This window comes from Danio rerio, chromosome 12 (assembly GCF_052040795.2).
Source record: "Danio rerio strain M-AB ecotype USA chromosome 12, GRCz13ab, whole genome shotgun sequence".
Lineage (NCBI taxonomy): Eukaryota > Metazoa > Chordata > Actinopteri > Cypriniformes > Danionidae > Danio > Danio rerio.
Genome location: NC_141032.1, coordinates 46,428,255 through 46,450,743, shown reverse-complemented (window position 1 = coordinate 46,450,743; position 22,489 = coordinate 46,428,255). Strand labels below are relative to the sequence as shown.

Genomic DNA, 22,489 nt, shown 5'->3' with positions numbered 1-22,489 from the left:
TAGCTTGACAGCATCTCAGCTATTTAAGATAATGTAGATTTTCCAGTAGTTATCTACCCTTTTCCGCACGTAGGAGGGTAGCTTGACAACAGCTACATTCCATTTAGTGAGCATGCAAAGCAACAATGTCGCCTTACAAGATAACATAGTACAATCGTGTATTGCAGACATCTGCTGGTAACTCGCGCATCTCATGACTTCTACATGACTCAACATTTATTTATTTATATCTGTTCATTTGTAAATAATATTTTTCAAGTAACAACTGTAGGAATTTAATTCATGAAGTAAACAGTTTGCAATTAACCTGAAGTTTGTACTTTGTATGAGTTCTTGTGTGAATAACATTTCTTACCGGAATTTTGACACGTCACTAATTTTGAATTATTGAGAAAATGCAACCACATGCTTAATCTAGATTGATTCATTTTTAAGTGCAATGATTTGCAGATTTGTACTTTGACTCGTGACAGTCTGAGAATTTAAAAAATTTTGTATAATAAAACGTTGACATTAAAATTGGATTGCACTGCTTTAAGTGCTAAATATTTTACTTAAAATTATTGACCTTATTTTAAAACAGTTGAAACCAGAAATTTACATACACTCTAAAAAAAGGAACATAACCATTTTTTTTAAACATGTCTGATGGTAAATCAGACTAAACATTTACTATTTTAGGTCCGTTAGGATTACCTAAATGATTTACATTTGCTAAATGTCAGAATATTGAGATTATTTTTTATTAATTTCTAGACAGTCAAAAGTTTACACACATTTCCTTGGTGTTTTTTTTTTTTTTAGCTTTGTTTTTAAACTTTATAACTTTGGTCAAATGTTTTGGGTATCATTCCACAAGCTTCTCGCAATAGTTTGAGGGAATTTTGGCCCATTCCTCCTGACAAAATTGGTGTAACTGAGTCAGATTTAAAAGGCTGTCTTGCTCGCACAAGCTTTTTCAACTCTGCCCACACATTTTCTATAGGATTGAGATCAGGGCTTTGTGATGGCCACTCCAAAACATTCACTCTGTTGTCCTTAAAGCACATTTGAACTAATTCGGCAGTACACTTAGAATCATGGTCTGTTTGGAAGACCCATTTGTGGCCAAGTTTTAATTTCCTGGCTGATGTCTCGAGATGTTGCTTCAGTATTTCTACATAATGTTCTTTCTTCATGATGCCAACTATGCTGTGAAGTGGACCAGTCCCTCCTGCAGCAAAACAGCCCCACAACAGGATGCTGCCGCCCCCATACTTCACAGTTGGGATGGTGTTGCTTGGCTTGTAAGCTTTCCTCTTTGCCCTCCAAATGTAACACTGGTCATTATGGCCAAACAGTTCAATCTTAGTTTCATCAGATCATAGGACATGTCTCCAAAAACTATTTTTTCCCAGTGTCATTTAGCAAATTGTAATCTGGCTTTTTTTTTTTTTGTTGTTGATTCTGGCTTGTTGATTTCTCCATGTTGTCACACAAGGAAGCAGTGTGTTTGAGGTTTTCCTTAAATACTATTCTACAGTTTTGCCTCCAATTAACTCAAATGTTGTCGATTAGCCAATCAGAAACTTCCAAAACCTTGACCCCATCATCTGAGCTTTTTCAGAGGCAGAATAATCTTATTGTATGTAAACTTGACTTTTAAGAAAAGTTATAACAATTTCTCAAAAATATCTCTCTCATTATTCTGCTATTAAACAGAACAGAAACAAATTTGATAATGCAAACTTACCTAAAAAAGAAAAAAGTTTAGTCACATTAACATCTGACTTTTTTAAATGGTTATGTGCCTTTCTATACAGTGTATGTAAACTTCTGGTTTCAACTGCGTATGCCTTAAAAAAAGGTGTCTGAAGTCAATTGTAGTGTATCTACCTTTTTAGAAGTATAAATGTTTTTTTTTGAAGATGTGCAGCTTGTAGCTAATCAATTCATTCACAAACCAATCATCACGAGAATGCATTTTCAAAACCACTTCAACTTAACATTCATCACAATGTATTAATTGAAAAAGTAACATCTTAAGTAAGGGTCCCACTTTATATTAAGTGGCCTTAGCAAATATGTACTTACATGGGAATTAATAGTTTGTTACAATGTACTTATTATGTAAATACATGTATTTACTGTGTACTTATGCTTGATTCAATACATGTATGTAATTACATCTGTAATTAACTTTTGTAAATACATTAGTAAATACACTGTTTACCATCCCTTACACCTTAACCCACCCTTAAACCTACCCATACCACCAAACCTGTCCATAACCCAACCTCTATCCCAACTCAAAAGCACCACAAGTATTCTCAAATACATTATAAACACAGTAAGTACATTGTATTTATTTTTTGATGTAAGTACATAGTAGTTAGGAACACAATATAAAGTGGGACCAAAGTAAGTCTTAATGTATTAAAAATACATTTATCTCACCATTATCTTGCAACAGTTTTGCTATCCCTTTGGCTCTGAATGCATTTTGAGATACATATAAAATTTAGCCACATCCTTTGGTGTAATGATAAAAAATGCAATTCTATTGTCCTAACTCTGAGTCTAAATGCATTTAGGGCAAATAGACTAAATAATCATTTCAAGAGTTCACACTTAGCTGATGATTGATTGTAAAGCTTTTTTGGCATGCCGTCACGAAAGAGAGCCCTGAGCTCAGAAGATCCTCAAGCCTGGGACTCCCTCCTGTGTGCAGGGTGAGAGGGGAGTTTAAAGGGCCATAACACCCCCCACTTTCTGTTCAAGTCTACTTCAGAATTTTTTCAAAAGATGCATGATTAATGGGCATGGAGCTCCGAGAGCATATGGCAGGAGTGGGCGTGGCCAGCAGGGGAGAAGGAGAGGAACGAACTGGTGTCAGTTAGCTTACAAAATAAGACACAAACCGTGAGGAGACGCATGAGTTTATTACAAAGTTAAAATGCAAACAGCAGTTTAATGCCCATATCCATTTGTTATTCGTAATTTCATATACAGATAACCACAATTTATATCATTATAAAGATAATCCTGTTCTTATAACCACTATAAATGAGGACTTTTCCCTCAATCCCCAGGTCTGACTCTGAATCTGAATGGAGACTCAGTGCCGTCTCCTGCCTTGACTATTTTAACCATTAGCCCTGCTGGTAATCTGGAGGATTTAGGCAAACACAGCAGCACGGTGATGTGTCTAAATGTGAACAAATTTCTGATAAAAGACAGCGTCCACCATTCTCCAATTCTCTTACTCGTCTCCCAACAAAAATGCTTGTAGCACACAAACTGCTTTGCTGTATTGGCCCCAACATGATCGCGGGGAAAAATAATGCAACAAACCCCGTGGATCATGGAAACAAACACATACGAGCCTTCATGAACCGCTAAATACTGTGTGCCGTGGCCACGGGTCCGTGTCTCACAGCTTGCTAGCAAGGTCTGCCTTGCCTTCGGAAAGCACGTGCTCTCATGAATAATTAAGCAGCCGGCTCTTCACATAGGATAAGGAAACTCCGCTATGAATAATAATGAGAAACCGACGCGTCATCATTGCACTTGCAGCACTGCGCTTCATCGCCAAATTTGATCCCGCCCCAAAAATCATTTTAAACCCGGAAGCTGAAATCAGCTGACAAAAGCTCAAAATCATCCAGTTTTCCCCACAATTAAAGCTGACAGGTGCTAACATTGTTTTAACTGATGCTCAACACACACAAATCTGTTAATATAAAAAAAAAAGTTCTCCAGGGTGTCCTGAACCTTTAAGCTTAGGTAGATCTTGATGAACTTCCCTGCTGTTTGTAGCTAATGAGCAGTTAGGAAATTGTTATGAAGAGATAACTACTGGCTAGGAGCACATCAATGGTGCCAATTTGGATTAGTCAATTAACTCAAGTCGAGTGTTTTTGGATGGTGGGAGGAAACCGGGGAAGAGGGGGAAACCCACAAGAGCACGGAGAGAACATGTAAACTCCACACAGAAAGAACTGGCTTGGTAAGGACTAGAACCAGTGATGTTCTTGCTGTGAGGCAACAGTGGGCTGCCGTGAAACCCAATCTAGGAAAGGAGGAGGAGTAGTAGTGGAAGGGGGATTCTTCAAAACAAAGACGACTGTTGTATAAAGCTTTGATTATTTCTGGAGACGTAGGAATCGTTTGATTGGTAAAGCATATGTTAGCTAATGCGGGACCAGCCGCGGTCAATCATAAGCACGTGATCCTCTTGAATTTAGTTTATAAATAAACTTCAATTTGCAACCATTTCTGCTTGTACATGTTCAACATCAATCAATTTGTTTTCAGTTTTTTTTTTTACAGATTTTAAACACTTTGTCATTTACATTTTAAAACTGTGGTTGGAAATGCCAAATGTCTATTTATCATTTACCAAATATATTTTCATTTTGCAGTAAACTTACACATAATGTACTGTATACTGTACAAGATGCAAGTTTAATTACAGAAATGCATTGCCATTTTACAGTTCAGAATGCCTTTGGTTTTGCTTTTGATTCTGCATATTTCAGTAAGTGGAATTATTTGTGTTGTATTAAGCCATGTGTCTTAACACCTGGCGTGCCCTTTAAAACATGAAATGCCATTACCAGTAAAACATAGAAATGTGTATACAGAGGAATGTCACTATACAAGGTTTTCACTTCTGTGTGTGCAGTTGGCCGGGTTAAATGCAGAGCCCTGAGTATAAGACATAAGCGTTTCTTTCCTTCACCAACTAATTACAAAAGTCAACTTTTAGTATTTCTATAAGTTCAGTTGTAGTACAAATGTAAAACTCAATCTACTTATAGTTCACTTACAAGTACATTTTTATATACTAAAAATTGGACAATTTAGTCCAAAACAGTATTCAAGTAGAGCACTTACAAGTACACTAATAGTATATGTATATGGATTACAAATAAATGAATACAATGAACTTTGAGCTACTTTTTTTGTAATCAAGTACTACTATTTCCATTTTAGCTCAAGGCAGAGCGTAATGATTGCTCACGTCAGATTATTTCTGTATCTTCAAAAAAGGCTAAATCAAATGTTATCAAGTTGATCTGGTGACACTAAAGTCTGTCAGAACAGAAATTATTTATTAGAAATTGGTCATTAATAATAGGCTAATAATATTGACTTAAAACTGACCATGAAAATCAACTGCTTTTATTCCAGCCAAACTAACACAAAATAAAACTTAATTAATACAATGAATTTCATACAATGAAATTAAAGCTGCTCATAATCAAGTACAGTATGAAAAGAGACTATTAATGTGCTGCAGGTTTACTTTTAGTGACACCATTATTTCATTGTTTTCCCATTTCAGCTGAAGTGACAGTGTAATGATTGCTCACATCAAACAGACTCTTTCTTTATCATTAAAAAAGGCTAAATCAAATTTCATCAAGTTGATCTGGAGACACTAAAGTCTATCAGAACAGTAAGGATGATTATTATTTTATTCAGCTCTGATAAGTATTCCTGTAAGCACTGAATTGTCGTTGACACCAAGTAACTTTTGTGCTTTCTAAGGAAAGACCTGCTTTCAGTCTTTGACACAACATAACATTGCAGTCATGGGAAACAATAAGGTAAGCTTACATTGCAGAGAGTGGTATCAATGCACTTGTGATTTCTGCATTAACATTATCTGAAATGGCAATATAAAAACAGATAATGGTTTGAAAATGGTTGTAGATCTTGAACAGTTTCAGGGTTTTTATACTCACATTTACTGGAATGCACCTTGTTGTTTCCCATCACTGGAATGTAATGTTCCTCCAAGAACTGAAAACTGGAAAATCAGAATAGCTGACAGGCTGATTCATGAACAAAGTACAGAATGTAGATCACAATCGATAAAAAAAACCTAAAAACACCAAGTCATGAGCAAGTCTTTCTCTAGAAAGCACAAGTGCTGCCTTCTGTCAACAACAATTCAGTGCTTACAGAAATATCAGCTCTAGGATTTGAGATATCAGAAGTAAATAAAACCATATGCCTTGCTGCTCTGACAGACTGTAATACCACCAGATCAACTGGATAAAATTAGATTTAGCCTTTTTTGTAGAAACAGAAAGAATCTGTTTGAAGTGTGTCATAAATCTGCTGTCACTTTAGCTAGAAACTGCAGCATATGAACACTGTTCACATATTTACTTTATATTATAATTCATCTATAAGTCATGTGATGCCTGTAGGGAAAGACTTTTGCTTCAGGTTTTCTGTTAGAGCTATTGGCGCTGTTCCAATGAAAGTGACATATTTTCTTACATTTTACATGCAACCCCGGCGCTGGGGCGTACAGTATATAAACCAAACATACTTCCTGCTACACCACTGTAGGTGAGCCTGTTGGATGAAGCTGTCAGAGGTGAGTAAAACATTATCATTACTTGTGCTTATTTCGACTGTGTGTATATGTATATATATATATATATATATATATATATATATATATATATATATATATATATATATATATATAGATATAGATATAGATATATATATATATATATATATATATATATATATATATATATATATATATATATATATATATATATATACATACACACACACAGTTGAAGTCAGAATTATTATAATTTGTTTTATTTCGGCTACAATAAAAGTAGTTTTTAGTTTTTTTAAAACCGTTTTAAGGTCAAAATTTTTACAGAACAAACCATCATTATACAATAACTTGCCTAATTACCATAACCTGCCTAGTTCACCTAATTAACCTAGTTAAGTCATTAAATGTTACTTTAAGCTGTCTTGAAAAGTATCTAGTCAAATATTTTTTTACTGTCATCATGGCAAAGATAAAATAAATCAGTTAATGCAGATGAGTTATTAAAATTATTAGAAACGTGTTGGAAAAATCTCTGTTAAACAGAATATATATATATATATATATATATATATATATATATATATATATATATATATATATATATATATATATATATATATGTATGTATATATATATATATATATATATATATATATATATATATATATATATATATATATATATATATATATATATATATATATATATATTCCATATCAGTATATAGCTGATATATCAATCAGTAGAAACAAAAAAGTGCACTGTATTTGCTAACTGATTACACTGAGGAACAAGTTAATTCATCAAATTTTATTTCTTTTAAATATATTTTTAAGTGTTGCTTAACTGAGACAATATTTTAGAGACAACACATTTTTAAACATAATAATTTTTATAAATAAATATAAGTTAAAACTATTAAAAAATGTTTTTGCCATGATGACAGCTTGTAATATTGTTCTACTTATTTTGCAAAATACTAGTATTCAGCTGAAATTTGAAAACTTGATGATATTATGTTAACTAGGCAAGTTGGGATAATTAGGCAAGTTATAGGACAACAGTGATTTCTTAAAAATAAATCTTAGGGTGTCTAATAATTTAAAAAAAAATGTTAACATTTAAAAAAAATTATTTTATTGCAGCCAAACCAAAAGAAATAAAAACTATACAACAGTTAAAACTAAAACAAAGTGGAACTTCAGAGTTGGAAAAGTATGATTTCATTCTCTCAACTTTTTAAAAGTATATATTATGGTTGGTTACATTATACAATTATAAATACAGTTGTTGTTGCTGTTAACCTCTTAAGGCCCAAGCTGTTTTTTTACATGCATTTTTTATTTCTCTTTGCTATTTGGGCTTATTGGAATCTAATTAGGATAAAACCTAAGTATTAACTTTTGATATGATGTACTTTTAGAAAAAAATGACGTCCATTTATGTGGACTCATGGTCCGAATTCCCATAAAACACAATAAAGTCCCCTTTGTGTAATAGAATGAAAAACTCTATATTTCTGCCTTGAACACAGCAGTTTTTCCATTAATAACACATACATACATACTTTTTAAACATGTTTTGACTATCAGTAAACACATTTTTTGCTTATTTTGGACAGTTAAAATAGTGTTTGGAACATTTCATATGCCGCAAAACAGTTGCAGGATAACACTGTATGGCTGAAACAAAATATAAAACATAAGAGCTAAAATGTGCTGTCCACATGTGGCCACTAAGCCCTTTGGAGGTAAAAAAAAAAAAAAAAGTAATACAGCTCTCTCTCTGTTTACAGCAAAAGGACTTCTACATGTGCTGTTATCATCTCTGACTTCATCAACATGAAGTTATCTCTGGTTTTACAGCATTTGCTGCTGTTTATATCAGTCCTGCCACTGAGTATGTCTTTCTTTAGAGGATCTCTTTGATTATGTAGCAAATACAATGAAAACAAACACATGTATACGCTTCAAAATGTAATGTCATCTGTTTCTCTTGAACAGCCAACCAACAACCAACTCCTTTTCAAACAACATTGCCAGGTAACAGATCACAAATCCTCACAATCTCTTCTTTCTTTTAAAAACCATCATCTTCACTTACCATGCAATAAGTGTAAAAATCTACAGTTAAACAATTAACAGTTTTATATAGGCACTTTGACTGGTAAACTATTCTCTTAAGCTCAATCCTGATTTGTGCAGTTCTTCAATCTTTTATCACACATCATTACTGGATTCTCTGGTTTTTCCTGATGAGGAATTTGTCTTTCATGCCACCTCAGTTAGATAGCGAGAAGTCATGAAATACTATCGATTTGTTTAGTTTTTTGTTTGTTTGTTTTTTGGCAATACTGCAATGTTTAGTATGAATGATTTATCTGAGCATTTATCACATCATTCTTTGAAAAATATATTCTGCTCCTGAAATCAGTATGACTTTCCTTCCATCCATATTTAATTTTCCAATGATTTGTTTAGGCGACAGGATGGGGAAGCCTGTCAATTCCCAATAGATAAAATCAAGCTCTGCCCTACATTTGTTTCACTTAAAAAAAACAATTGCAACTTCTGTTTTAATGATGACTAATTTGTTCCTAGTCATTCAAATATAATTCATAAACAAATGTGTTTTAATACATGCTTTTTTAACATTAATATGTTAACATATGTTAAATGAGTAAATGGGAACTAATAGTATTTGTGTTTATGTTTTCAGAAACTACCACCCCTGACTCAGCAGGTATTGCTTTATAGCTTGTCCCATTTTTTACTGTGTTGTGTGCCCTTCAGCATTTGTTTTCTGATGCAACCAAATAATTTACTGCTTGCTATAAGTAGTGATGGGCAGAGCGAGGCTTTATGAAACACTGAAACAGTTAAAGCTAATGTGTTACCCAGGTGAAAAAAAAATAATAATTAAATGCAATTAAATACACTTAAATACCCGCAAATACATTTTTAGTACATTGTTATTTTTTTGTGCTAAATAAAAGTTTGATGGTTTTACACTATAAATATACTAATTAAAAGTATGTTTATACTTCAGTAGGACTGTAGTACACTTGACAAAAGTATACTAAATACCTACTTAAATAAATTTTTAGTGTGCTACAATAAAGTACATTACAGAAAAAAAAATCCAAAGAGTTTTACTAGTGTAACCCGAGGAGTGACACAAACAACAGAGATAGGATCCACGTGCAGGTTTAATCAGTGGTCAGGCAAGCAATGGTCAATACAGGTGCAAACAGACATACAAGGGAAGTCCAGAATCGTAGTCAAAGGATCAGGCGAGTGGTCAGAATTGGCGGCAGACTAAGACAACAGGGATAACAAGGCTAGGGTCAAAACACGGGAAAACAAGACTAGGAAACGTGTTGTACAGTAAGTGTTACTTTACAGTAAACTTTTCACTGAGTTGACACAGTGACTCACAATGTGTTTTATTATTCTTTCAGCAACCACCACAATGACAACCACCACATATCCATCAGGTATTAAATACAATACAATACAAATTATTTGACTGTTCTAGAGGTTTACCGTTCCTGTCCTGGACTCTCTGTGTTTCTTTTGTGTCAATATTTAATACATTTCAACTGCAGGTGGAACAGTTTGTATGTGATTGTCTATAAAGCTGATTGTGTAATCAGCGGTGAATCTCCAACATGCATGTTCAGCTGGAGCAGAATTTATTACACAAAGTGCTCTGCCAAATGCAAAATGACGCATCGATAATCCAATAATCATTCTGTGAACTACGGCCCTTTGTAGTAAATGTTGCTAATTTTAAACCTGAAAGCACATGCAAATACCAGGATATAATGATATTTTAACTCGGCTTCATTTGATTGTTTAAAATAAGTCCTTCTGTAAAATGATGTGTCTTGCTGTGTTCACAACAGATGCGGAACGTGCGGATAAATTGCGCTATTTGCACGTAAATTGCCGCGTGAATGTTTGAAAAATACGCTTCATTCGTGCATCAAATTCACTTCAGAACAGACGCGGATTCGCGTGATGGGCAGGGTCTGCCCGGTGACTCTAGCTTCGTAGCTAAATGGCTAACATGGATTTTATGAAGAAAATAACAGTGTTTATCTGCTTTATGAAGACTGAAAAACAGCATCGACATTATAAAGCATTGGATGCAGCTCAGATTGCATCTGCACCGAGTCTGCAGCCAGACCCCTCTCTCGAAATTGCCTACTACTCAGTAGGTACTGCATTTGAATTGTAATTAACTACTTGATCGTTAGAAAAATACGGCAGAAGCAAGAGAGAGACTGTAAGAGCAAGTGAGAAAGAGAGAAAGAGTGAGCGTGAGAGCGAGAGCATGACATGACAAAACCTTGACAGAGACAGATGAAGGCATGCACCATAACATACCTGAAAGACTAATTAAAGACAAGTGCATGTTCTGCACAAACCTTATAAATGACAAGGACATGACAAGGACGGTAGAAAACCAACTGTCAAACCAAAACAAGAACGAAATGTCCAATCATGGATATTTATTAGTGTCTCTGTACAGATATAAACACTCAAGAATCCTGAACCTGCAGAAATTCTTGACAAAAGGTCTACCATTAGTCCATAAAAGTGCACAAGCGGTCTACTGTATGCAAATCTATGTATTTATTCACTGCTGTGAAAAGTCCAAGGGCAGTAATTATATTCTATTATGAATATTTCTATTTCCATTAATATAGTCACTTCGTCACTAGGGGCTGCTTGCAATGTGGGCAGTGACACAAATAATATAAATACAGGCTGTTTGCAGTTACACCACTGTGTTCATACTTTCAGAAATGACCAGCATTGACTCAGCAGGTCTTCATTTAGTATAGTCCCATTTTCACGACTAAGACATCTGATGGTCTGGACTGACCTGAAGGGCACATATCTATCAATGATAATAAAGATATATTATGTTTATATCATAATTAATTCAATTAGATACCCATGCTTGTTTGTTTCTGTAGTAACATATAGGAGAAAAAAATACTGCAGTCATAAAGTGAATGTACAAGTAGCAAATTATAGAAGCTTGACAAGGGAACTGGCTTCTTCTTTCTTTCTTAATATGGACAAGGTTTTGTTTCTATTCAAATGTTCTGTTTTTAGTGGAATAGCGAACATTTGTGTTCCTGTGGGGTATTTAACAATATTTATGTTCATGCTTTAATGCAATAATTTAACATGTCCTATTTGCATGCCTAAAACCTCCAATAGTCCATTGTGTTCAAAAACTCAACGAAGGGCTTTTACTCATGAGTGATAATACATTTCTTGATCATTTTAATGTCAAGGCTTATTAATTTTAATGAAAGTTATTGGAAATAAAAATGCATAAAGTAAGTTTAATGAATTACTAATTGCCGTTTTAATTTTTGTTCAATATTTCAGAAAACACCCCATTGCCAACCAGCACAGTTCCACCAGGTAATAATGCAGTGATTTCTGAATGACCGCTGTGCTTGTATACTTCACAGAAGAATTTTTTTTATTTTTATCTGGTTTCTTGTATGGATTGCTGTCTTGCCACTGCTGGCTCCACCTTTGTTTTCTAGTCCCTTGTTAGCCCATTGTTCACCCTGTATATAAGTCCCCAATGTTTCCCCTACCATTATATTAGGGGGCGCCCCGCCCTCCCAACAGCTTTCCCCGCCCTCCTTGAAGTCAAGTTAATTGTATTTTCTATATAGCGCCAGATCACAACATTTTATTAAACGAGCTAAATAGCCGTATGTATAATCTTATTTATACAATGACATGTCATTTCTGTCTCTACATCAGGGGTCACCAAACTTGTTCCTGGAGGGCCGGTGTCCTGCAGATTTTAGCTCCAACCCTAATCAAACACACCTGAACAAGATAATCAAGGTCTTACTAGGTATACTTGAAACACACAGGCAGGAGTGTTGAAGCAAGTTGAAGCTAAACCCTGCAGGGACACCGACCCTCCAGGACCAAGATTGATGAGCCCTGCTCTACATTTCCCGTTTTGTTCAGTCTCCCGAAAAACTCCTGGAATTCAACAGGGCCCCCCCCCAAACTGCTTTTTGGTACAGTCTGGCTAGCTATTTGGTTCAGTCCCCATGTGCACCGAACCCAACACGCAACCATCTTCATACCCGATCCCTGCTCTTCAGTTCGCCCACACCTTCCCCACCCGGTCTTCAGTTTGCGCGCACACCCCATCCCCATTTCTCAAGAATTACTAATTGCTGTTTTCATTTTTGGTCTTTATTTCAGACAGCACCCTATTGCCAACCACCACAGTTCCAACAGGTAATAACGCTGTGATTTCTGTATGACACCTGTGCTATGTTTTTGTGTACTTCACAGAAGTGTTTTATTCGGTTTATTTTCTGGTTTTCTGTCTCGCTGGCTCCACCTGTTATCTGGTGCCTTGTTTTCTTCTTAGCCTGTTGTTCTCCCTGTATAAGTCCCAATGTTTCTGCCATTGTTTGTCGGTGATTAATTTTGTTAGCCGTTCATGTTTCTGTATTCTTGTTCTTGTGCTGGACCCTCTCTGTTTCTCTTTTGTCAATATTTATTACATATTTAACTGCATCTTTACTTCATGCCCTAACATTACAATAATAAAACTAGTTTATCTTTATTGTTTTCATGGTTTTGATGTTGCTGCTTCTTTATTTTTAGGTGAATTTGCAGAATAAAACCTGCACTCGTTAAGTTCTCTCAAGAATTATTAATTGCTGTTTTCATTTTTTTTTTTCAGAAAACACCCCATTGCCAACCACCACAGTTCCACCAGGTAATAATGCAGTTACTGTACATTTACATTTAGTCATTTAGCAGACGCTTTTATCCAAATCGACTTACAAATGAGGACAAGGAAGCAATTTACACAACTATAAGAGCAACAATGAATGAGTGCTGTAGGGACGTTTCAGGTATGTAAAGGAAGTTTAAGAAGCAAAACATTAGTTTTTTTTTATTATTATTATTATTATTTTTTTTTTTGTAGTTAGTGGAGGAGCCAGAGAGGCAATTGCAGATTAGGAAGAAAGGTGGAGACTGAATAGTTGAGTTTTTAGTCGTTTCTTGAAGACAGCGAGTGACTCTGCCGTTCTGATGCAGTTAGGAAGTTCATTCCACCAACTGGGCAGATTGAATGCGAGAGTTTAGGAAAGTGATTTCTTCCCTCTTTGGGATGGAACCACGAGGCGACGTTCATTCACAGAACACAAGTTTCTGGAGGGCCTATAAATCTGCAGAAGTGAGAGCAGATAAGAAGGAGAGCAGCCAGAAATCGCTTTGTCAGCAAACATCAGAGCTTTGAATTTGATGCGAGCAGCAACTGGCAGCCAGTGCAAACGGGGGAGCAGCGGAGTGACATGTGCTCTTTTAGGGTTATTAAAGACCACTCCTGCTGCGTTCTGAAGCAGCTGAAGAAGTTTGATAGAGTTAGCTGGGAGCCCGGCTAGTAGAGAGTTGCAATAGTCCAGTTTGGAGAGAACAAGAGCTTGAACAAGGAGTTGAGCTGCATGTTCAGATAAGAAGGGTCGGATCTTTCTGATGTTATAGAGTGCGAATCTACAAGATCGAGCAGTTCTAGAAATGTGGTCGGAGAAATTTAGTTGGTCATCAATCATTACTCCAAGGCTTTTCACCATTTTGGATGCAGTAATGGTTGCCCAGTCCATCTGGATTGAAAAGTTATGATGTAGAGTCGGGTTGGCAGAAACTTCAAGCATTTCCGTTTTCGTGAGGTTAAGCTGAAGATGATGATTTCTCATCCAGTGTGAAAAGTCTGACAGGCAGGCTGACATGCGAGCCGTAACCGAGGGATCATCAGGGTGAAAAGAGAAGAGTTATGAACTACACCTGTGCTATGTTTGTGTACTCCACAGAACTGTCTTATCTGGTTTATTTTTTCTGGTTTTCTGTTGCACCGGCTCCACATTTGTTCTCCTGCCCCTTGTTTTCTTCTTAGCCAATTGTTCTCCCTGTATATAAGTCTCCGTGTTTCTGCCATTGTTTGTCGGTCATTGGCTGTGTTGGCTTTTCATTAAGGGTGTAACAGATCACAGTTGATCCATGATTCATATGGATCATAACCAATGGTTTGGAACACACATGACCTGCAGAATAATACATTTTTCTACTCATAGATTAATCCTAAATTTGTTACGATGGCAGAGAGATCACCTCTTGCATCATTTACAGTTGAAGTCAAAATTATTAGCCCCCTTTGATATTTTCTTTTCTTTTTTAATATTTCCCAAATTCTGTTTAACAGGGCAAGGTAATTTTCACAGCATTTCTGATAATATTTTTTTTTTCTGGAAAAAAGTCTTATAAGTTTTATTTTGGCTAGAATAAAAGCAGTTTTAAAAATTATTATTAATTAATTAATTATTATTATAAATTATTCGCCCTTTTAGGCTAATTTTTTTTCCCGATAGTCTTCAGAACAAACAATCTTTAAACAAAAACTTGCCTAATTACTCTAACCTGCCTAGTTAACCTAATTAACCTAGTTAAACCTTTAAATGTCACTTTAAGCTGTATAGAAGTGTCTTGAAAAATATAAGGTCAAATATTATTTACTGTCATCATGGCAAAGATAAAAATAAATCAGTTATCAGAAATGGGTTATTAAAACTATTATGCTTAGAAATGTGTTTTAAAAAATCTGCTCTCCATTAAACAGAAATTGGGGAAAAAATAAACAGGGGGGCTAATAATTCAGAGAGGATAATAATTTTGACTTTAACTGTATATCATATGTGTAAAAGCCTTTAGGCTTTCCTGTAAAATATAATGATGAAGAAGTTGTTATAGGTTATTCGAGATGTGGTGGGTTTCTTGTGTTATTAGAGGTGTTTTCTGTCACTACTTGTTTAGCCTGTAATAATGCATTCAGTGTGAGCTCCATGATTAATCATTAAAAGATCAGGATCTCAACACCCACACAACATAAATTATAAACGATAGTGATTTGCATAGGTTTACTAATCCTTTGAATCGCTGAATTCAAATCTGTGTTTGAAAATTGCAAAAATCAAGAAAGAGATTCAGTTTTTAGTCTTTTGAGTTAGTTATGAAGTACAAACAGTCAAATAACACAGAAGTAATGGGTGAACAGTTTATAGTTTAGATAAAACCACTGATGTTTATGGTAACAATTAAAATCACCATCGTGCTCAAAGTTCTAGGCAGCAATTACATTATTTAACCAATAGGTGGCTGTCAAAAATATGCCACTGAATAGTTCTTTAAAAATGCTCAGCAATGAAACATGAAGTTTTATAAGTGATTAGCTGCATCATTTTTTGAAAATGAGACTAAAAATAAATATGGGTTGTACAAAAGTATAATATTAGATTTATACATTTAGCATTATCAGCAACATAGTAGTAACAGTGAATTTTATTCAGCTGATTATTTTTTCATTTTATTTTTTTATAAAATTACAGGTTCTAAGTTCTGTTTGTTAAAACCAAAGTGTCTTGCGGTGCTGTTTTTGTAATAAATGGAAAGCAAATTACATTTACCTCCTCCCCTTTTTGGCTGATCCGAAAAATGGTCTGATCCGTAACTGAAAAACCATAATGAGATCCAATCTGTGACATTTGTGATCCGTTACACTACTACTGTTCATGTTTAACTGTTCGTGGAGCCATTTGCCCACGTATCTTTACTTCATGCCATAATATTACAATAATAAATCTTTTTTAATCAATTTCTTGATCAATTAAACGTCTTAAGCTTGTTTGTTTCGGTTGAAAGTTACTGTAAAAAACATCCAATGAATTGAGTGCAATGCTTGAGTGTATCTCACAGTAGTATTTTATCTATTGATGTTTTCTATTTAACAGTTGTTGCAACAACCTCTGCACAGCCATGGACAGGTATTTACTGACTTTCAAATTAACACTGCATTCATAATTAGAATAATTACACGATTGTTGCGACTTGTGTCCTTGTCTTCTCTGCAGCTCCTGCAATATTCTATCCATTCGGCTCAGCTGTAGGAGACACTGAACTAAACGTTAATTACGATATAAACCAATATCTTGTTACTCTTTCGACTCCATTTTCATTCTTTGGCCGCACATACAACAGCTTATACGTAAGAATTCAGTTCCATTGCCTATCTAAAAGCTGAACGCAAATGCAGTGATGAGCCAGATTGTGGTTATTGCAAGATCTAAGTTATGTTCTCATATTACAGGTTCTTTATAATGGACTCCTTGCATTCACGCTATCTCCAGAGATAATGCCTGACGCTAACCCCTTCATAGGAACTGATGATTTCATTGCTCCGCTCTGGAATGACTATGATGACTATTACCTTGGGATGATTTCATTTCAGCAGTACACAGATTTAAATATGCTCGTCCGTGCTAGTCAGGATGTAAACCAGCATTTCTCTACAACAAACTTCCAAGCTTCTTGGGTCTTTGTTGTCACTTGGAATTATGCCTCTCAGCCAAACCCGGTAAAAGTTGTTTATTTAAAAATAAATAAATAAATCTATGGCACAGACCATATAGGCTGTGAATCATGATGTTTTTTCTTCTCTTGTTTTAGCAAATCCTGTTTCAAGCAGTTTTAATTTCAGGCAGTGGTGGCACCTTTTTTCTGTTCAATTATGGTGACTGTGCGGTGTTATTTGACGGAACAGAGGTAAAGACGTCACAGAATGTAAAATACAGTCATATATTTTCTGCATCAGCTCTGTGTGTATTAATAGCATTTGGATTTATAGGCTGGATACGACACAATAAAGTCCACATACAAGTTTGTGATTCCTGATTCAATTACCAACTACCAAAACCTCAAGAGCACAACTAATGTAGGCGTTCCCGGTCGCTGGGCCTTCAACGCATATGCAGGTATTAAATTGGCTTTTTGAGTTAGTTGTAATTCAGCATACTAATTAGATTCTGACTTAAATTGCACACATCTTCATTAATCATCATTGTGCTTTCTGGCAGCTCCGGCGATATTCTATCCATTCGGCTCGGCTGTAGGAGACACTGAACATCCTGGCTATGACAGCTCATATCCTGTTACCCTTTCAGCCCCATTTACCTTCTTTGGCCACACGTACAACAGCTTAAATGTAAGAATTCAGTTCCGTTGCAAGTCAGAGTGTGAATGCAAATGCAGTGATTAGCTAGTTTTAATAATGGCTAAACGTAAACTGATTTCTTGTATTACAGGTTTTTTATAATGGACTACTAACATTCACATTGTCGCCAGCATTAACACCTGACTCTAATCCCTTTGGAGGAACAGATGATTTAATTTCTGGAATATTTAATGACTATGATGAATATTACAATGGCTTTTACTCATATCAGGAGTACACAAGTGGAAGTGTGCTCGACCGCGCCACTCAGGATATAAACCGAAATTTCTTTCCAGCAAACTTCGATGCTTCCTGGGTCTTTGTAGCCACTTGGAGGTACAATCTACAGCCAAATCCGGTAAAACGCATTCATTTATTTACTTATACTTACTTATTAAGGTCACAAGCTATGTTTCCATCCAAAGATACAAATGAAACTCATTCTGAAATCCTCAAACTAAAATATTGCATAAAACATTGATGAATATTACAGCGTTTACATCCAATGTGTTTAGACCACAAATTTGCCACTTTCTGATGAACTAGCACCAAATATTAAATTATTGCTGCAGGAGAAGCCTCTGTGGGACTTTTTTCGGTATAAAAAATTGCTTGCGACAAAAATTAAACACAGTAAACCAACATAGGTTCATTCTAAAAACTTAGCCCTATATACATTTCTGGAGATTTTGTATTATGTAGCCAGATGAATGTATGGCTGCATTTCGTCTTTAAAATGAATGCTATGGAGCGGTATGATGCTGTTCCTTTTCGCGCTTACCAGCTGACCGCTTTCCTCTGTATGGATGGCTTTTACTAGTTTTGCCTGTGGCTTGCCGCGTACGTCGGTGGACTTGTGACGTAAAGCGGAGTTGACCACGACGACATGGTTCAAGTCTGACAAAGAATGATTCCAGAAAGAAGGTAAAACAAAAACAAAAGCCAAAAAATAAAATAAACAAATAAATAACAGAGTAAGAATGAGGTACAATAGGAAACTGTGGTAAAAATCAGGCGACTGCGAGGGCTTTTCTTTTTCGGGATTGCTTTGGAAAACACTGTCGGTTGGGTTTAGGGAAGTGAGTGTTTGCTGGTCAATCAATGCTTTTAAAAACACTATCGGTTGGGTTTTGGGAAGGAGGTGGGTGGATCAGTCGATTGATAATTTTTTCAGTCAGTCAGTCAGTTGACAGCGGCCTCTGGTGGATTTACGCGAGAACAGCAGGTGCAAATGGCACTAGCAAAAAAAAAATTAAGATCTCAAAAAGCATACACAGCGACCTCTGGTGGATTTGCAAAAACAAAAACTGCTAAACACGCTCCTGGGACATTTTTAGCGCTCTCCAGGAATGTATATAGGGGTATGTTTACAGAATGAGACTGCATTGCAATGAACACATTATGGCTTTTGGGGGCGTGAGACACTCTTTGGGAGTGCAGACGATTCAGACAGAACTTGAGGTAATAATAATAATAATAGTAATAATAATGATAATAATAATAATAATAATAATAATAATAATAATACTGAACCACTGTGATGACAGACTTTTTCCAAGGAATTTTTTTAGATTGACAAAAAGAACATTTTAGATGTTTTACAAGGTCCACCCATTTTCAAAAATCACTCAATTTTTTATGTGCATGTTGGAATTTTGTTTGTTAAATGTGTTTCCATTGTAGTTTATGCACATTTCCTTACTGGATAAAAAGCTTGTTCTGCTCAGCTGTGTGCATATGTTTTTTTATTACAATTTTTCATAAATTGTTTTTTTATGTGCTATTCAGAATGTGCATAAAAAATAAAACATACAGACTCTATAATCTTTTAAATATGATGTTATGTTGTTTTGTTTCAGACAATCCTGTCACAAGTGGTTTTAATTTCAGGTGGTAACTGGACTTTCTTTCTGATGAATTTTGGAGACTGTGATGTGGTGCTTTATGAGCAAGTAAAGGTAAAATAAACATCACTAGATTTAATGACATCCTGCACTTCATATTAACTCAGCATTTGTTTTTCATTGTGTTATAGGCTGGATATGACACAATAAACTCTGTGAACAAATTTGTAATTCCTAATTCAGATACTAACTACCAAACCCTCAAGAACACCACTAATGTAGGTGTTCCCGGTCGCTGGGCCTTCGTCTCAAACAAAGGATATGGTAGACATTTAATAAAGCTTTACATCAGGGTTAATTTTGTCAACAAAAATAACGGAGAAAAGGCTCATTGCCTATAGCTTGACAAAAACAAAAACTTAATGGAGTCTTCTTTGCTATTAATGTGACTGAGTGTGCCTCACACATGTCAGTGGTGTTGACAAACCACCTGTAAAAATCTTTTCTACTTTATTTCATTTCTCTATGCATCAGAAACTTTCTTAAAATCACTTTATATCTCTATAAAACATTGTTCATTTCAGAGTGTGCCTCACACAGGTGAGTGGGCTTGACAAACCACCTAAAAATACGCTCTTCTCTACAGATGCACCAGTCACTTAACTTAAACTCCATCTTACAAGGACTTAAGGAAAACACTGTTTACTTGTGAATGTATTACGATCATGTTGCACTACTTCAACCATAAATACCTCTTTTGCACAATATTGTTCTGACTTATGTTAAAGTGCTTGGATTCTAATGTATAGGTTTAAAATAGCTCTTACATCCAGTGTTGTTTTTATATTTATGATTGCTTATTTATTTAGCACCGCATTCTAGAGAGACACGACATTTCATTCCACCCCATGTCCATCCATGTAGTAAAATGAGAATAAAGCTCAACTTGACTCGACTTGACTTGAAAACTATGAACGCACACACTCTGATCCACTCATCTAATGAATGAACAACAATAAAAGAAAAATATTAATATTTATAATATGTATGTACTATTCCACTTCATTGTGCTGTTCAGTGATTAGATGAGCGAATTGGAACACGTTACTTAGAACTGTAAAGTTTCTGTTAATGTCAAGCCATTTTCGTTGACAAAATTAACACTCCATGTTAATTTGTTTGCGGTACATATGTTAAAATGTCTAATTATGTTTGTTTGGATTTTTTTTAGAAAATATTATAGGAACTCAATTTAAAATCAAATCGTTTTTAGACCTGACACAGAGTGATAATCTGGAGGCTGTTCTGCAGCAAGTAAGTCAACAGGGACTTTTATTTTTAATGGACATTCATAACAAGTGAAGTTTGATGCAAATAAATCTATTTTGATCTGTCTGTCCATCTGTGTTTTAGATAAAACAAGAACTGGTCAACCGTGGGCTGTCAGGTAAATTCGAGTTAATGAAAAGAAAGGTCGAAAAGGTGCCGCTGAATTGAGAAAATGAAAGCCCTGAAAGTCTCTGCTGCAGGAAACCTTTACATTAATGACCCTTCAGCTTTCTAACATATTTACTTATATAGCATATCCACACTTGATGTACAACACAATGAATTGTAATCAAACTCTTTTCTATACAGTATTCATTTAGCTGGATTTGTAATCACTTATATTTTTTCGTTTCCTAAAGATGCGAATAATATGGCATAACTAAATAATAAACAACAGGTTTATAGTATCTAAACCATTTTTCTTAACTTTAAAAGTAATCAGATGTTCTTTTATATTGACCTTTGCATTGCTGGACAACATTGCTTTGTCATGAAACTTCAGTTGGACCATCATGTCATTCATGAAACTACATGATTGGCGTTGTCTATTCTATGCATGTAAGGGAAAACAAAAGTTTTGATTGGTTTATATTTGCACAAGAAGATATGGTTTTGAATTGTTAATGAGAGACCAATATATTTGCTTTCGATCATATTTTTACACAAAAGCACACATAGCTGTCTTAATCATAGGGTTTTTAGACGGTTTTTAATTGCTGCTGTACTATAGATTATTGAAATGCTGTTTTCTGTGTTTTAATGAATAATTTTTACTTATTTTTTTACATTTGTAAGTATCTTTATTTTTTAAAATGAAAACTTTATACAATAAGACAACATTCACATTAAGCTTTGATGCTAACATATACTAAATAAACACCTCAATCTGCAGAAAAAAAAATATACATTTGATGTTGTGGTTTGTTTATTTTGCTCCCATACACTGTAAAAATTCATAGTTGATCTAAAATAAGTGAGTAATAGTAGACTGTCTGCTTAATATCTGCTGATACTGCTCCTTCAACAGACATTTAACTGACTATAAGAAACTTTACAAGTATGTCAACTTACACTAACCCTAAACCATAACCCCAACCTAACAATCTAATGAGAATTTGTTTGCATGTAGATGCAATGTAAATTAAATTCAACAAACAGACCATCAAAATAAAGTGTGACCATTAACTTCACCTAAAAAGTGAGCAAATTGGTTTCCTTAAAATGTAGTAAATGAACTGTATGCATATAATTATAAAAATTAAGTTAAATCAACTTAAAAGTTCCTAATTACAATGGGTATACTCACTTTTTTAGGTAGTCAACTTGACACTTTTAAGGCAGTGGGTTTGCACAGCTTTTTTAAGTAAATCATCACTTTTACAGTGTAGATGACAAAGAGCCAAAAGCTCCACTTGCTGCCACTTAAATCTTTATTTTTCACTAGGTTGCCAGTGATTTACCAGTTGAATATGTTAAGTTAGCAAATGCATTTTCAAGATTATTATTTTTGAATCTATATATAATTAGAAATCTTAAAAATGTCTTTGCACAGTGCCCACCATTTTTAAGACAAACACATGCCAGCATGTTTTAATATAAAAAAAAAGGTTTAGGTAGGGCTTCAGCTAATGTTTTTACTACTTGTTTTCAATTAAAGTACATTCAAAACTCGACATTCAACATTCAAAAATAACTTGTTATCTTTTTCTTCAATATATACACATACATTATAAAAGCACTTTTCAATATTTTAATATTTTTTAATACTTAAAAACCATTTTAATGTTGCCTTCATATTCCCTTCACAGTTCCTAAAAATCAAAAAAGCAGACATTCTCTGCAT

At 34.8% G+C, this 22,489-nt stretch overlaps 1 protein-coding gene across 1 annotated transcript; it reads left to right on the top strand.

The window, feature by feature from the left end:
• The first annotated feature begins 5,121 nt into the window (after window positions 1-5,121).
• Window positions 5,122-21,423, top strand: LOC100332535 (uncharacterized). Its single transcript, XM_087276933.1, has 19 exons — window positions 5,122-6,376; window positions 8,154-8,257; window positions 8,362-8,400; window positions 9,077-9,100; window positions 9,819-9,854; window positions 11,770-11,805; window positions 12,619-12,654; window positions 13,109-13,144; window positions 16,215-16,247; window positions 16,335-16,468; window positions 16,571-16,837; window positions 16,930-17,025; window positions 17,108-17,234; window positions 17,337-17,464; window positions 17,565-17,831; window positions 19,333-19,431; window positions 19,509-19,641; window positions 20,549-20,631; window positions 20,731-21,423. Exons 2-19 carry the CDS (start codon window positions 8,200-8,202, stop codon window positions 20,812-20,814), a joined length of 1,716 nt encoding a protein of 571 aa, XP_087133059.1. The 5' UTR covers window positions 5,122-6,376; window positions 8,154-8,199; the 3' UTR covers window positions 20,815-21,423.
• The last annotated feature ends 1,066 nt before the right edge of the window (window positions 21,424-22,489 follow it).